General features: G+C 25.8%; 1 protein-coding gene across 1 annotated transcript in view; it reads right to left on the bottom strand.

The window, feature by feature from the left end:
• The window catches only part of LOC113556136, a 156,965-nt gene that overhangs the window by 136,577 nt on the left and 2,471 nt on the right, over positions 1-17,917 (bottom strand). The window contains exon 2 of the mRNA XM_026960906.1: positions 11,468-11,732. Within this exon, the coding sequence (XP_026816707.1) occupies positions 11,468-11,729 (262 nt within the window). The 5' untranslated portion in view covers positions 11,730-11,732. The remainder of the gene's footprint in view (positions 1-11,467; positions 11,733-17,917) is intronic.

Below are 17,917 nucleotides of genomic sequence, written 5' to 3'. Positions count from 1 at the left end.
AGAGATATTAAGTGGAAAACAGTCACCGAACAATGTGCATAAATGAACACAATACATATTATCGTTTTAAAATAACAGCTAACAAGTATAATGATACTCTGTAGTACTATTATGTAATTTGTTGACTTCGAATGCGATTTTTCATTCTAATCTTTTAACCTACGGACAGAATACTAAACATTTTCTTAACAGATGACTGGTACTCAACGGTATCATTAAAAAATGTAAGTAGTTGTCTCGTATGAAAGTCAAAATCATGATTAGTATACAAAAACTCACTGGTTTCATTTCTTTGTAAATAAAAAATATTTTTATTTATTTCAAAGTATTTTAATATAAATTTAAGGCCATTAATCTATCAGTATATAAAATTACACGAACAATTAGTGAACAGTATAAATGAATAAAAGAAAAAAATTACAGTTGAGCTTGTATTATTATGTGTCCAAAAAAAAAAAACAAATAGTAATATGTTAGTATGTAAGTATGTATGATGGCGTACAGTACTGCAGTGTACACCAACACCATAAACGTTGTACATGTTGATGGTTCATACAAATAGTATTATTTAAAAGTAGATGAACGAAAGTAATAGAAACGTATAGAACTTAAATTTCATTATTTCCAAACAGATATATACACATTTTTATGGATCCAGTTTAACTTTATTTTCGCGCTTATATAGTATTATTATCAAAATTATATCCAATTTCGGCCGAGTCACGACAAAAACTACTGCGACTCCTTCATGACTGCAGATACAGAAAGGACAATATACCTATTTTCACTATTTTTTGACCTTCCTCCCTAAAACAGATATTTTTACGATTATACCAAAAGCATAATCATCGAAGTCTGTATTATAGGAGCGTGTAAGTATAGCGAGAAATAGTAATATTACAGCAGGAAGCCGATTGTGATTATATTACCGTGTCTTGAGACGACGAAGTCGGTATACATTTTCTATAATACGTATACTGCACAGTACACACACACACACACACACACATACATATGAATATACATATACGTGTATTAGTATTTATGTATGTATGTGTGTACAACTAGTAATCTCAACTATAGTAATAGTCATGTGAGCTCCGGACTAGTAATCATAGTAGTGGCATCGGGATAAACGGTTATGGTTATTCGTTATAGTTTGTATTATTATTTTTATTACTTTTATATATAAGGGAAAAAAATTGCAATCGTAATCGGTATTACTAGTTCTCGGTATATTATCATAGAAACGACAGTATTAACCCGCACCAAGGGTAAAGAAATCCGGCCGTGATTATTTTTGACCAACGGGCCTGTTTGGTAACGCAACGCCTGGCACACCTACACACTACGCAGCAGTACACTAATAAAATAATAGAATGTTTCCCTGAGGTGTATATAGTATTTACAGACGATAGGTACCGCCTACAACACAAGTAAGATAAATTAAGTGTATAGATGGGTGGTGAGTTATTAATTAACCTCAAAGCTATTAATTATTTCCCATATCACAAAACTCTCCTCGTGATTGACGACGACACGCGTTCCCCAAAATTCTGTCTAAAATGTATATGTATAAAGTAGTATAACTATATAATGTATAATATGGTAAAAATTTAAAATATACATAATTCAAATATCAAATTACTAAAAATGAAAATAAAATAATTGGGGAATTATGAATGGAAAATTAGTACTAATAATGTCTATACTCTCTAACAATAAAATCTGAGGAATTTTCATAATAATACTATAAATAACGCAATAATAAAGTTGAACTGGATACATAAAAATGTGTAAATATCTATCTTGAAAACCGATATTAAAATATTGAATATTAGGCTTTTCGTAAAAAAAAAAATAATATATTTGGCACAAATTAAATTCGGACTGGGTTGATAATTGTACTAGAAAACCACAAAAATAAAAAAAAAACAGTATTATTCAAATCTTTAGAATTTAGAATTTAAGTTTGTATCAGAAATTAATATAATAATTACGGAAATCAATAAACATGTATATGAAAAGTGTAATGATAAAAAGTAAAATAAAAATAAACTGGTAAATACTTTGATGAAATAATGTTAATGTATTAGTATTTAGTAGATAATTAAATGATTCAATGATAATATTGAGTAATAAAAAAAGTTACAAGCAGTGGACAAGATATCGTTGAATAATTAATAATACAAATTAGAATTTAAAACAATGATAAATTATCATATTTGTAAACCGATTTTAAAAAGAATTTAGATCTTCATTATAGCACAGTATACATGTATAGCTTGTATAATGTTGTATCCAAATTTAAAATATTTGAAAAATAAAACCATCAAGACAAGTACAGATTTTCAATCGTTTTTAAGCTATTGTTAAAACATAACTTTAATAATCCATTATACTGATTTTTCAAATGCACATATTTAAAAAATATAAAATAAAATAAATTCTACCATATATAAATATAAATATATTAAATAATTGTTTTTATAAAATAATAAAATAAACCAATGAACTACATTTAAAGTAGATATATATATATATATATATATATATATACGTTAAAAAGTATTACTTTTTAAATAACAGTACAACATATTTTTGTCAAAACAGTATCCAAATAAATTTCTATGAAGTTTATTCGCAATTCATCAAAAGCTACTGACCGTTAACAACAATAATTACTTATTGAAAGTACCAAGTTAGGTTATTTAGATAAACTCTTAGTTTTTATTTATCTTATCAAGATAAACAATGGCAAATTATCCAGCGAACAGTTTTGGATACAAATTTACATTTTCTAGATCGATTCAACATCGTTCGATTATTTTGTATTTTCGGATTTTTGTACTTTATATATACCATTTACAATTAATTAACGTATTTCAGTCTCTGGCCATGTATTAAAACTAGAAAATTAACCCAACTGATACTTCAAATGTTCAAATCATTGATAATGATATTGAATAAAATATTAAGTATCTAGTACTTGTAGGTTTACGTAAATAACTAATCGGGGTAACATATACAGTATACAGTGTATATACAGGTAACCATTTTTGTTGTTAGTAAAAAAAATACCTAATAATACACTAATTATAATTAAGTTAATACTATGTGTCTACTGTAATTTTTAGTACCGTCTGTGTGCCTATGTAAAGAAGAACATACATCAGTATATTAATATATAACTACAAAATACTCATATTATACACATTAAGATAATATTATAATATACTTACAAATTAACATATTTTATCTTTTATTATATACGTCATTATCATCATTATAAAGGTAGTAAGTATTCATATACTTATGAAAATATAGAAGAATAAACGAAATGGTAAAAAATATTGAATAATCATTTTTGAATTATCTATAAATATCACGCAGAATACTCAAAATACTACTCATATCAAAATAATTATGAATTGTATTTTCCATTTGACTTTGATTTATTAAATATACCTAATTGATACATCTGTTTATTGGATAATTAGCATTCTTGGATTAAAAATAGTTTCTAATAATTTGTGAACTTCTAATTTGGTTACAGAACACTTGAAACGATCGTGATAGAAATAAATAATTGATTTCACTAATTTTTTTTCATCCTTTCCCTGATTTATTGGTCCTTTGTATGCTATAGCTTAAATCGTATACGTTCCATGTTTTAGGTAAAATAGTAGGACAGTAGGACCGATAGCTATTTACCGCCCATGAAAGGATATATTATCTCATTATACCTACATGTTGTGAAATCGACAATCTAACGGTAAATTTTCCCCCAAATAAAATCAAAGAATTCTTGTATACTAGGTACCTTGTACGTAAAACAATATAGAAAATAACCGACTCTGTTTTATTTTATTAAATGCAATGTTCGTCCGTTTTATTATGCTGACCAGAGAATAATTCATTATATTACTATTATAATTTGTCCAAAACTCCCAGCTGGCTCTTGAAATGTATTATTATTAATTAGTTCATTATGTATATATAATTTGTAACATATTTTAATATTTATATATTAAATTTGTGTTATTAAATATTAATATTAAAAAATTATGTATCGAAAAAAAATGATAGTTTCAGACACCTATTTATATTATGATGTAGTGAATTTTATGAAACCTTTCGATGTGTTTAACAAACACTATAATAAGTTACAAAAAGTTTGACCAAATGTGTTTAATATTATTATATTTTATTGAACTTAGCAACTCTTATTTAATACTTACTTAATGGATTTTTTTATGAATAATAATAAATAATAAGTATATATTATTATAACGATTACCTTTATTGTTTGGTCGGTAAGCACAACAGTTTAATTTCTTAAACATTTATAAAGTAGTTTAGATGTCTTAATTTGTTATCAAATTAGGGTACGAAACCTTTGTCACAATTTCTCATTCAATTTTTGAATTGCAAACAAATGGCACTATAGTTGAATTCTACTTTTCATAAACGTCAGCATACGTGTTTATTCAGTTTATTGCATACCTTATAAGATAGTAACCTACAATGTAACCTTAGAATACAAAATTAAATCATTATAGTATGTAAGTAGATAAAATATTTTCTGACGTTGGTGGTAGCCGGTAGGTACCTACAACACATCATAACTGCAGTGTTGGCGTGAATAAGATAAAATATATACACACATGCGTATAAATTGAATAAGCTTTAAACGCGAAATTAGAATTTATCGGAGCCATTCTGCACTCCTTAAACGTGAGCAGCCGTGTCACTACCTATATTTATATGAAAAAAAAATGTATGTGTTAGGTAAGCGGGTAGTTATAGTGAAAATATGCGTCTAAATGTAAAATATTTCACGCTATTACTGCACTGTGTAGATGCACATATAAGTTTTGAAAATATGTTTTACATTTTAGCACATACTTTTAATCCCATTTTTCTGGCTTATATTATTTAGAGATTAACAAGCGAAATTCACGAAATCAATACATAATAAAATGTCAAAATAAAATTAAATATTATAGAGGTACCAAATATAAATATGTAATAATGATCTTGGATTAAATCCGTCAATGGGATGTCATGAGCATTTTTCTTTTTAATACAATCCAACTGATTAGGAACCGCGTGTATTTATACGTTATAATATCTGCAGCTTTTAAAGATTAAATAATCAATAAATTCTTGTCAAATTAATATTTTGATTGTTATAAATTATTATTTCTAAAACTATGTTATGTTTTTTTATACTATTTTTATACAATCTACTTTCTATAAACAATAAAAAATGGGAATGATCAGTGGTCACCGTGTCAATAGTGGATTTCAAATAATATGACTCAATTAGTATTAAACTATATATACTATTACACACTACATATAGAAAAAACTTCGTTAACAAATATATTTTATTAGTTTTATTTAACATAAGTACTTAGTGTTTGAAAGTTTCATAAAATACATATAAATAGTTCCTTAAATATTTGTAAAAAGATTTTTTTTACAATTTAATTAAATTAATTTATTTTGATTTAATTTAGGTATACAAAATTATTTTTTTTATTATAATTATTGTTATTAAATGTATTATTTTCATTATTATTCATTGATAAATTATAAATTATATATTATCAGCATATAGATAATGTACAAATGTATAATACAGTAAAATCAAGTAGAATCAATGGCAAAAGCTTATACACTAAATAATGATGCAAACATGGCTATATATATTATATAACTTTAGGAATACGAAAATTCAATCATTTTTTGTATCGAGATTACTTTTAAAAATATATATAAATTATTTACCTAATTTAAACAATATACAAATACAATATATACAGTAAAACTTCCATACACCAAAGTCACATGGGGAATAAAAATAATTGAGATATTTTTTATTACAAAATTACATATTTCATATTCTACCTATACATCGTATAAAAAATAAACATAAAATATTAAAATATTAAATACATATCATATTATAAATTGTATTATTTTATTACATATTTATCATACTTAAATTATTATTGAGAAATAATTAGTGAGTTTCGTTTGTTTATCATTTTTATAAATTGTAGTTTTTTCGTAAAATGTTTCTAGGGCAGGGTTCACCAAATGACGACCAGCGGGTCGCATACGACCCGCAGACAAAGAATAAATAATATCATATACTACAACATTATATTTGTTATTATTATATGTACATACTTAGAATTTTGATGGCCCACGAAAAAATAATAATTGGTGACCCCTGTATTAGGATATTATACATTATAAAGCAATGTCTAAAATAAAACTCCATGTCCATATAGTTATTTTTAATATTATAATATACAATACAAATATAACAGAATTGCAGGTTAAATGATGGCCATCCTATAAAAGGAAAAATATATTTTGGTGTCCAAGATATTACTATAATGTGTATAATGTGGTACCGAGTCAAAAATGATTAAGAGTAATATATTAGCATAATAGAATGTTACCCAATAATATATACACCCAGAATTATATTTGGACTTTTATAAAACTCAAAAAGTTTGTCATTTTTTTTACTTACCAAAATGGTTATTACCCTCCCGCAGAGGGTAAGTGTCCAATTAAATGTAATTTTAACAGCCGTCCTGGTCAACTGCAGCCGTTGCGACTTTTTTTTATAATACAAAAAATGAAAAAATAAATAATAATAAAAGCACTTATATAAAAATTGCATTATCATTATAGCAATCCTAAAATTTTTCCAAAAGTAATCTAACAATTGTGAGGTATAAAAATAAAATAAATATGTTCACTTCCTGACCACTCCAAATTTGCAATAATAATTATTATATTAATTTAACTTTTTAACGTTTTTTTTTTGTTATTTTAAAACAATTTTAAATCCGGTAGTATGAGCAAAATATAAGCAATTTTAAAATACGTATAATATCGTACGTATATAGGCGCATGTATTAAGGTTTGCATTTTATTGGCATCTATGTAATATTGAGCAGGAATACATTTATTTTTATTATCGGGGGCCTAGAATGTTGGTATTATAAAAGCTATCCATACAATGTCTATACTACAGTATACACTCTTAGTCTCTTTACATTTAATCTTTATGGTTTTACTCCTTTCTTAAATGTATTATAGAAATTGCAATTTAAGTCTTATGCAAACTATTTATTATCTATTTAGAATATTTCTTCAATTATTAAAAATAATATTTGATTAAAATTCATTTATATAAAAATATTTTTCGGCGTCCCTTTAAACTTATAGGTAGGTACTTTTATTATCATCCTGTTGTTGGAAAAAACAACAAAAATATAAAATGGTAATAAACTGAACACAGTAGCCGCAAAGACATTATGTCTAATTTATTTATTTTTCGAAATAAGTAGCCAGTTCATAATATCAATGATCAACTAAATTAAGGTACATAAACACCTATGTAATCTTTCGATAATTATAATTATCATATAGGTACTACCGTGAATATCTATCGAATTTTGCAACAATAAATTAGTAAATATATTACATTATTTTTAAAATTAATAAAATCATCCGTATGCGGTATAAAGCGCACATTATCTAGATTACGCTTTATTAAAAACACGGTAAATTTCACCTAATGTATATTAAATAACAATGTTTATTTTTTTAGAGATTTAAAAAATAACGGTTATAGCCCATAATAGGACAAGGATTTTATTAGATTGACGTGCTTTAATTCTCTATAAACAACATGCTAAATGGTAGATACTATATTGTAGTTCGTGTTTGTGGTTCGTATATACCAAATATAATAGGCATGTATACCTACTACATAAACCTATTAGTACTATTAGTATAGTACTTAAGTATATAATTTTACCAACCTATATAATAGCCACTGTTCGTATAATTTGTTAGGACATAAGTTATGTTTTGATAACAAAAACTTATTACTATAAATCATGGTTGATAATTTTATTTTATTAGTTTTGTACTTATAAGAAAAATATATGGTAGGTATAGTATATTATGGATATAATATCTGAAATCGACTTCATACTCGCATGTGTGATTTCGGTCTTATTAACGCAGAACAGTAAAATTGTACGTTTAGATGAATCTATATATTCTTCTATTAGTTTTAATATATTGCATAGTTAATAGTTATTATGTTAACAAATATTAAGGTAAAAATTATCTAGATCTCCGTATAGGTTTTTTACTTATATTTTTTCGAAAGAAGTAATAAGCAATTTTAATATTATAATTGTTTAATAAATCAAAAATGAATATTCCCATGAAACATTTGATGAGCCGTATGATCTATGTTTAATATTTTACTGAGATTTACTTAAGAATATTATTGTTCTCGACAATTTTTTTAGAAAAATTAAGATTTATCAATAATACATGTACTTAAGTAAGTATTAACATTGTGCAACTTACAAGTTGCAACTATAAAACAATAACTTCTGTGTTATTGTAAAAAAATCAATCACGAAGTTCCAATATTAGAAAAATACTACTAATTTTCGCTATAGAAGTTACAATATTAAATTTGAAACTATTATATCAATAGATAAAATAGTAATAGAAAAATTTAAGTTTTGATACCTATTTTACTCGACCTGGAGTTTATCCTCTTTGATGTACACCGCACTTATTATATAGTTTAGAATAAAATTAAGCAGACTAATATAATCAATAAGATCAATCGTCGTGTCGATTGATTATTATATGGCTTTCTCAACGATATTATAATCAATGTCTGCATATATATAAATATTCTGATCAGCATCGTATTTCAAATTATTGCTTTAAATGTTTACTAACAAATGTAAACATAACATATCTGCTCCAGATGCCCCATTAATATGTCAACATTTTTTTGAACCACGTATTTTATTTTATTCTCCAAAACTGAAGTCTGTTACCTCAAAAAAACTTGATGGTATTTTTTCTGAACACTTCTTCCAACTAACTTTTCAGCATTTTTCTTTTGCTATAAAAGAATGTAACCTATATTTAAAATTCTTGGGAATGTATAGGAATACGGATAAATCATACAAATTCTATAAGAACGAAAATTATAGTTTACGCATCATAAGACTAAATAATGTTTTTCAATAAAATATTCAAATTATTTGCTAAAATATTTCAATTTAAAAAAAGTAGTCAAGTAGTCTAATAATTATAATAGTGTATACTTGTACATATTTGTATCATACATTATTGTTAATAACTTTTTTAATTTTTTGTTAATACCGACAACAGATTTTTGTAGTTCTTGTTACAATATTTAATTTTTATGATTTTGATCAATTTTGTTAACTTCTTATGTTTATAAATATAAATTGTGAATATGTAATTTTAATATTTTTAAATTTCTCTAGGAAAAAAATTATATAGGATTTTGTATTACATTTTTAAGCTTTTTTACCAAGCGCAAAAATATAGACATTTATGCAACAAAAATTAAAATAAAACCGTGAATTTAAAAATGTTTAATACATTTTATGAACATTTTAAGTAAATACTACGGTATTCGTTTTTGAAATATAACAAAATTAATTTTGTTGAAAATTAATTTAGCGTAAAAATTCTCATTTTCTATAATTCGTTTTTTTTTTTTTTTTTGTTACTAAGATAGGTACTAGAAAATATTTACTTATTAACTAGATTCACTCCCCTACCAAACATGATATTGAAGTTGAAGATTAAAGCATTTTTACTGCTCTGAAAGGTGGTGACAGAAAAAAAAATGTAAAAAAAACATCATTGTAAAATCAATACATTCATCGCTCCGCTCAGAATTTAAAAGCACTTATACTGCTTAAAAATATAAAACAAAAAATTTGAGATATATATAAACTATTATGTATCTATATTTGTGAAATCGATTGGTCCCATCACAATTCCTTGATTATTTAATCTTATTAATAAAACTATCAAAATAGTAAATAAATACCTAACATTAATATATAGATAGGTAATATAAATAATAATTTAATCCTATATATTTATTATAACTATTATTAATAATTCAATTTAAATTTAATACAATTTATGTAATAAATCTGCCTTTTTTATTTCTTCAATATTTTATCTAATATCAAGTACTAGTAGCAACTCGACTAGCAAGCCTAGTGTTACGATAACAATGATCAATCAACAAAACATTTGTGTGACTTTATTACCTATTTAATCTTTTGTTTATATCTTCTTCATTTCTCTCAGAATCTAAAAACTTCTTAAAAAGATTTCATCAGTATTTGAGCAGTGTATATTGCCATTATATAGGTACTTACTATGAAAAAATTACTCTTTTTATTTAAAATATTAATTGTATCTAACTTAAACAGCAAACTAATAATTAATAACTGCCCTGTAGTGTGGTAGGATTTTATAATACGTTTTGAAATGATTAAAATATACTAAATAATATAGTTGTACTTATATAAAAAGTATATTAACCAAAAGACGACGACTGTTTATAAAAAATAAAAAAATAATTACCAAAAATTATTATTTTTTTTTAGTAACATTTTTGGAATTTCCGAGAATTTCAGTGAACTGGAATCTTCCTTTCCGTTATCATTTTTACAATAGTGGAATATAGAAAATTATAATTTAAGTAATGCTTGGAATGTTTTAACTTTTTGCTTTACGCTAAACTTTTTATTAATTTGAGTTTAAGAACTTAATAAAAACCATCTATTAAATTGTCAAGTTTTAAAATTTTTTTTTTAAATTTGTGTAGTTTTATTAAAAATTGTACTTCGGATGCTTATGGAAAATTGAGAATATACATTTGTGATATTTTTTAATTAAGCTATGAAAACAACAAAAGGAACTTCGAATTACGTTTTAGAGCATTTTACCTACCTATGAAAATAATAAGAAAAACTCAGATTTTTTATTATAACAGTCGAAAATGTAAAATGTGAACATAAAGCTCAAAATATTTTTGAAATTACATTATAACTAGAAAAAGCTTATATTATATTTAGCGAAAGTTCGAGGTAAAGTTTCAAATATTTAACAATATTCGTTTTTAAATTACAAAAAAAAAAAAATAAAAAAAAAAATTGATTCTAAACATTCCCGTTTTTTTGTAATTTATTTTAGTTTTTTTCCTGATTAGTAAAAGTTTTTTTCAGAAAGTCCTGGGAATTTTCTACGTTTGACCCTTTTAAAGTATAAACTATAATCAATTTTCTATCAGAAACCACCCGCAAAGTTTAAGATTGAAGCATTATTTAATATTTTCAAAACGTGACGACAGACACATAAATAATAATAATAATAAAAAAAACACTCATAGTTGTATAACCAATATATTCATCCCTCCACGTAGAATCCAAAATGTTTACAAAATAAAAAAAAAATATTATCTCTGCCTGGATCCGCATAAAAGGTATTAATTTTAATAAAAAAAATAAAAAATAATAAAACGTTTTTGCATACTTAATATAAATTTAAAATATTCACTCACGTGGTTTGTCCAACTCGAACGTAACGTCAGTAGTGTCTGCTTCGTTATCGTCCTCCAGCAGTAACAATGACGGATTATGTTGCAACGGCAAGTTGTCTCGGTGAAGGCGCGCGTTGCCGTTATTTTCCCCGGAATATAATTGTCGTCGTTTGTATTTATGACGGCCCCGGTGACTGCCGCTGTTGCGGAGCGATTCGCAGGTCAATACCTTGGACATCGCTAACCAAACTGCAGTTAATAAGACGATGGAACCCAATGACATTGTCTGCAACATAATTATATCGTTTTGATGGATACACTATATAATATATTATAATGTTGACATCGTAACATTTCAAATGCGCGCAAATCTCGTAGTTGCGTACGATTTCAATATGGGCACATAAAATTCCTTACCCGCTGATCTGAATATCTTTAATTACTTACGGAACGAAATGTGTATATTTGAAACAAAAATCTTAAATAAAATATATTATACGTCTACTCGTGTATTACATGAGTATTGATGAGTATATATGACTTCAAATGCATAACATAATATTGCATACTATATTAATTATTTCGTATTTCATGACAGATCATACCGGTCGAATGATTTATACCAACGAGGAGTCGTATTTATATGTAATACACAGGCGATAATATCACAAACAGGTGTGCGGGTAAATTACATTATCATTATACTATTATAATGTCTCTGATTCCCATTTTATCGTTGCAACACTCGTACGCGCACGTATATTATGTCAGCTGTCAATATTCAACAATACCTACTATATACAGGTGGTAGACCGCGCATGAACTCACAATATTTTGCCAATAAATAGGCCAATAATTTTATAATTCTTTAACACGCGATCGGATCCGAAAACGCGACATTTATTTTGAAATCTAATTTGAATGTTTCATTACATTTACTCGAAAATGATATAAAGCATTTTTAATGTTATTATTTGTTCTATTTTTAAATTTTTATAAACACGTAGTTAGTCAGTAAATATTAGTCACATTTTTATGTTAGACAAGTTTAAATACAAATTCGTTAAAAACTGAAAAATGAATTTCAAATAAATTCAATGATGCTGAGTTTAAATATGTTTTTAAATGACTATTACTAATAACCTACCTTTTTCAGTGGCGTGCGCAGGGTGAATGATGGGGGATATATTGTCCAATGGGCTTTTTTTTTGAGCAATTTTTGTGTTTGAATCACTATAATTCATTTAAATGTATAATTACTTAAAAATTTTTAACATATATCCCCCCTTCCATTGAAAATTCCTCGGCACGCCACTGACCTTTTTTGTGGTATCGCTAAAAATATTTATATATTATGAATATCAGTTATGAGAGATTTCCATCATGAAAAAATTATATTGCTGCAATTAATATATGTATTTAGTTTATTAAAATAATATCGCGCAAACGTATAAAATATAAATAATAATTCTAATGTTCTATAATTATTATAGAACATTAGAATTATGTAAAAATAACAACAACAAAAAAAACGCTGTATGAGCGATCACCTCTTCCTCATATCCGCCGCCCCTGCCCCATACTACCAAATATATAGAACTATAGCAAAATAAATTAATTTTTACTATTCTAAGCCTAATCAAAAAGTTATTAGTTTTAGGGTGTGTATTATATTAATATCAGAAAATACTTTTAAAACAAATAACTGTTCGATGTATCGTATCTTAATTATTGTATTATTTGAGAGAAGTATAAAAATAAGTTTAAAGTTTATAAGAAAAAAAAAACAAAACTTATAATTAAATCGCAATAGAACTATATGTGTTACTATTACTAATGTAATTAAATATTTATTCCGTAGTTGTAAATCAATATGCGGTGTAGTGTTTAACGGGGAAAAAAATCATTCAACTGCTTAATCAAGATTTATTACTACCTATGACCTGATCAGTATTTTTTTTTTTTATATAAAATGTATTATTATATGAGGTTGTATGTACTATGTAGACATACATAGTAGTTGGTAGTAACGTTGGTCGAATTTGTCAAAATATTTTTATAAAAACGTGCATAATTTAGTTAAATATTTTTACCTATTTATATAGTATATATACACAGTAGAAATGGTTAAAAATCAGAAAAATATTTCGTTGTAATTGAATCATATATTTTATTTAAACAAATTCGGGAATAAACAACTCCGGTATAGAGTTTGAATAGGATCTCTGATTGTTTTGAATATCGGGCTCAAAAACCGTTTCCCGCAGGTGATAAAAGCTCGTTAGTGTTTTGTCGTGAGTCCAATATTAAGCTCGAATAAATCTCAAAATGACTTATTAATTAATAAAAAAAAATACGTGACGTATTGGCTTTTATATAGGTACATTTTTTATTTATTTCCCATACGAGTGAAATGTACGTGTTATTATATTCAATGGGATAAAACCAAGAGGTGTAAGTGTATATAACCTACAATTATACCAATAATATACGCAATTCTGGCCGTACTATAGTAGGTATTGCTGCTACTGTTAACACTGTCTATAATACTGCTGTACCTACTATACTAACTGCTACAACAACTATAGTGGTGTAATACTACCGAGTAATAATAATAATAATAAGGCTGGCTGTCGGATACTCGATTAAAGAGTGGCCATGTATGGCTTTATCGACCAAGAGAAAAAGGGTAAAATGATGATGGGTTTTAAAGAGCTATATGTTGCAGCAATAAGGATTTTTTTTCCTTCTTTAAAGACTCCAATGCTCCGGGCCCCTCTGAGGTTTTCTAAAGTGAGTAGTAAGTACGCGACTGCACACACACAGTACACACATGCATACACACCTATAAACAATTATTGCATTTAAAACGTGGCGCGAGTCGCCGCTACTATAATATAATACTAAATGTACTGGAATAGAAGGTAGGTAGGTATGTAGTATAGGTACAAACACACGAGCACTCGTACAAATAATATACTCGTATGCGCGCACACGCATTCGGATGTCAAGTAGGTACTGTGCCCACTGTGTGCTTTTATGTACATAATAATATAATGTGCGTTGCGTATATATATATATATAACACATAGTGTGGCGTGTATATACACGGTACATAATATATATATATATATATATGTGTGTGTATTATATATACACATATATAGATATATAAATATTTGTGTGTTGGAGACCGACAGTGATTATTATAATAATGTAACGTCATTAATAGCAGAGAAAATCGTGTATATATATATAGTGGCTGAGCCCGTGACCAACCCTTTAGCACAACTATCATCAACGCATTTAAAAACAATATGAACGCGTTACAGACAACAACTAAATCAATTATGCAGATGTAAAGATATAATAATAATAATAATAATAATAATAATGATGATGATAATAATATTATATGTGTATGTACCGTGCGTATATTATATGATATAATAATAATATAGATATGTATGTATATATAATGCATTATTCCAGTGTACATGTAAACAACAATAGACGGGGGTATATATTTATATGTGCCCCGCACACGCAATAGATAATAGCCAATAGGAATAACGATAACGCCGATAACGATCGTTAGGATAATGTCGATGAGCACATCAATCACGCTATAAAAGCACATCTGTCCTTCATATATTTACGATATTATATACGACGACGATACGAGTGTCGGCGGCGTCGGGTGGATAAAGAGTTGAGTTACAATATCTCGGTTTATTTTCATTTTTGCTCGTATATAAAACAATCCGCGTACAGGAGTCGACACGGTAGTGTACCTACTACAGTTCTATAATATTATGTTTTGCAGGTATGCCTAACTACAGCAAATGTACGTTATATTATGTTATACGTCCCGATATTCTGATTCCGCTGTACCTATACGTATTGATAGTGAACTACTTCCGAAAAAACCTAATAATTATCTACCCGGTCGATGTTTGTTCACTACTCTGTATATTGTTAAAAATTCAAAAAATATGGTTCTTATATCAAAACATGCATAAGATTTCTTTAAATTTTCGAACATCCCTGATATTAGTAAAAACACGTATTGAACAAAACTAATTCATGTTACTTTCTTTGGTGTATAATATGTTTGATAAAACGTATTAATTATTTACATATTTCATAATTTCCTAAAAGAAATTAATTGTTTAAACTTTTTGATCTTAAGCATTTTGTAAAAGATTTTTCCCTAAAAAAATATCTACCAACTCGTATTTTATATCTGTTGAAATGTTAATTATATATATATATATATATATATATATATATATAAATTGGTTTTTTTCTCAAATCTGTAGATTTTTCATGCTTGTTATGATAAACGTCCCGACGAAAATTACAATTTTTTTATTTTTTTAATCACAGAAACATGTAATTAATGAAACAGTAAATTTTTTTCTGAAAATATTATATTGACACAATTTAAAGATAATATTATTTATATTTTACAATACTTAAAACTCAAATTGATTGTACAATGTACGCTATGAATAATTAAATAATGATAATGAATTACTATTATTTAACGACAACGAGATATTTATTTTAAAACTATAGTACCTATATGATATTCAATTTATGGAACAGATTTTGCTATTTATATTTTCAGTTATTTCTTGATCTACCAAAAAATAACATTTAGAACTGAATAATTTAATCGATTGACCTATATTTTAAAAATTCAACATAAAACAATTTCCTCAAATATTTAAGTTTAGTAAACAAATTGGTTATGCCCTTAAATTTGAGTAACCCTGTAATTTCGTTTATTTAATGTAGGTAATAATATTTCTATAATTTGCAGAATTATTACTTATTAATTCAGTACTCATTTTAACGTGTATTAAAGTAAAAGTTTTCATGAAATAAAATAAATTATAAAATATATACTTACAGAAATTTTAAGATTAAAAGCGTTCACATTTATATGCATGCAATATGTACTAAGAACGTAAAAATATGACCTAAAACAATCCTAATCCTGATAAAAATGTGTTGATTCTTTTTATTATTATCTACTTGCTTGAGTTACTGTATAAAAAAAAAATAATAATAACTGTGATTTATTTTCTTTAATTGTATTTAATGAGTAAAGGACCAATACATCTATTTATCATAGTTTTTTCGTGTATTGTTATACATATTTCGCTGGAAGAAATATTCCTGAACGTTTAGATATTAAAAAAATCTAGATATTTAAAATTTAACAACCATTTAAAAATCTGCATTTTTAAACATATTTTGTATCTTAGTACATAATGTTTATAATGCAAAATATATTTTGTAGTTGCTTTTTATCAATTATTATAGAGTCTAATATTATGACTACTATGACCGGTAAATAAAATTTAAAAAGATTTTTCAAATCAATTATAATTTTAGTTGTTTGTCGCTGACATAAACACTTGTTCCTGTAAAATTTATTTATTAGTCGATTCTTAATAATGATCACAGTCTGTCAGAAGTAAACAAAACGATCAAATTAATTTTATTTTTATTATTTCATAAACGACATTTCTTTACTAGTTAAAAGTGCGTTAACGTAAAAGGAATTCTAATATATTCATTCTGGTAAAACAAGTTTCTTTTTCGCACACAAACTACTTCAACCATCAAAATAACAATATCGTCTGGCCGTCTGCCAACTATTCAGCATCAAATAATTTATGGTTACTTTAATATTACAAAATATTTTATTAAGGTATTATTTTATAGATTAGCAGCAGAAAGAAATGTCATACTCAATTGACGTTTTAAAATTGTCTATAAACTACTTTGAATTTTCAAATAAATGCTAAAAAACAAGTTATAAAATATATATTCATATTAACAATAAAATAAAGTTCCAGATTTGAATACAAACATCAGGAAACCAGTTTTGAATTCAGCGTGGTTTATTTTAAATGATGTTCATATGGTGAAATTAATCCCTTATAATCCAATCATAGTTAATGTTTTATTTACTTAAAATACAAAATAACGTCTTGGTTATAACTAGTTCTATATCTCAAAGTTATAAAAACTAAGTTGTGTTAAAATTTTTACTAGTAACCAAACAGTTATTTATTTATAGAATATAGTATGATTATCGTATATATATTTATTTTTGCTAAGCTATATCAACAAAAATTAAAAAGCTGTCAATGTAAGCTTCAAACGCATTAAAAAAATAATAAAGTCAAAACATTAAGAGCTTTTTCCATTTGAAATCTCTTTAACTGAATTTTAGTAACAGCGTATAAAGGGTGTATCCACTGTTAAAGAATAAAGTTCATCATAAGCAAATTAACTCTATATGGACAAATTTAACTTTAAAACATTTCCGTTGCATATCTATATATATTTTATAAGTAGTTGAAATGCTTCAACATAATTAGAACAATGTATAATATTATCTTAGATGAATATTTCAACTTTTGGTACCTACCTAAAATTACAAAATAAAAA

Source organism: Rhopalosiphum maidis, chromosome 3 (assembly GCF_003676215.2).
Source record: "Rhopalosiphum maidis isolate BTI-1 chromosome 3, ASM367621v3, whole genome shotgun sequence".
NCBI classification, from domain to species: domain Eukaryota; kingdom Metazoa; phylum Arthropoda; class Insecta; order Hemiptera; family Aphididae; genus Rhopalosiphum; species Rhopalosiphum maidis.
This window is presented reverse-complemented; position numbering and strand designations above follow the sequence as displayed.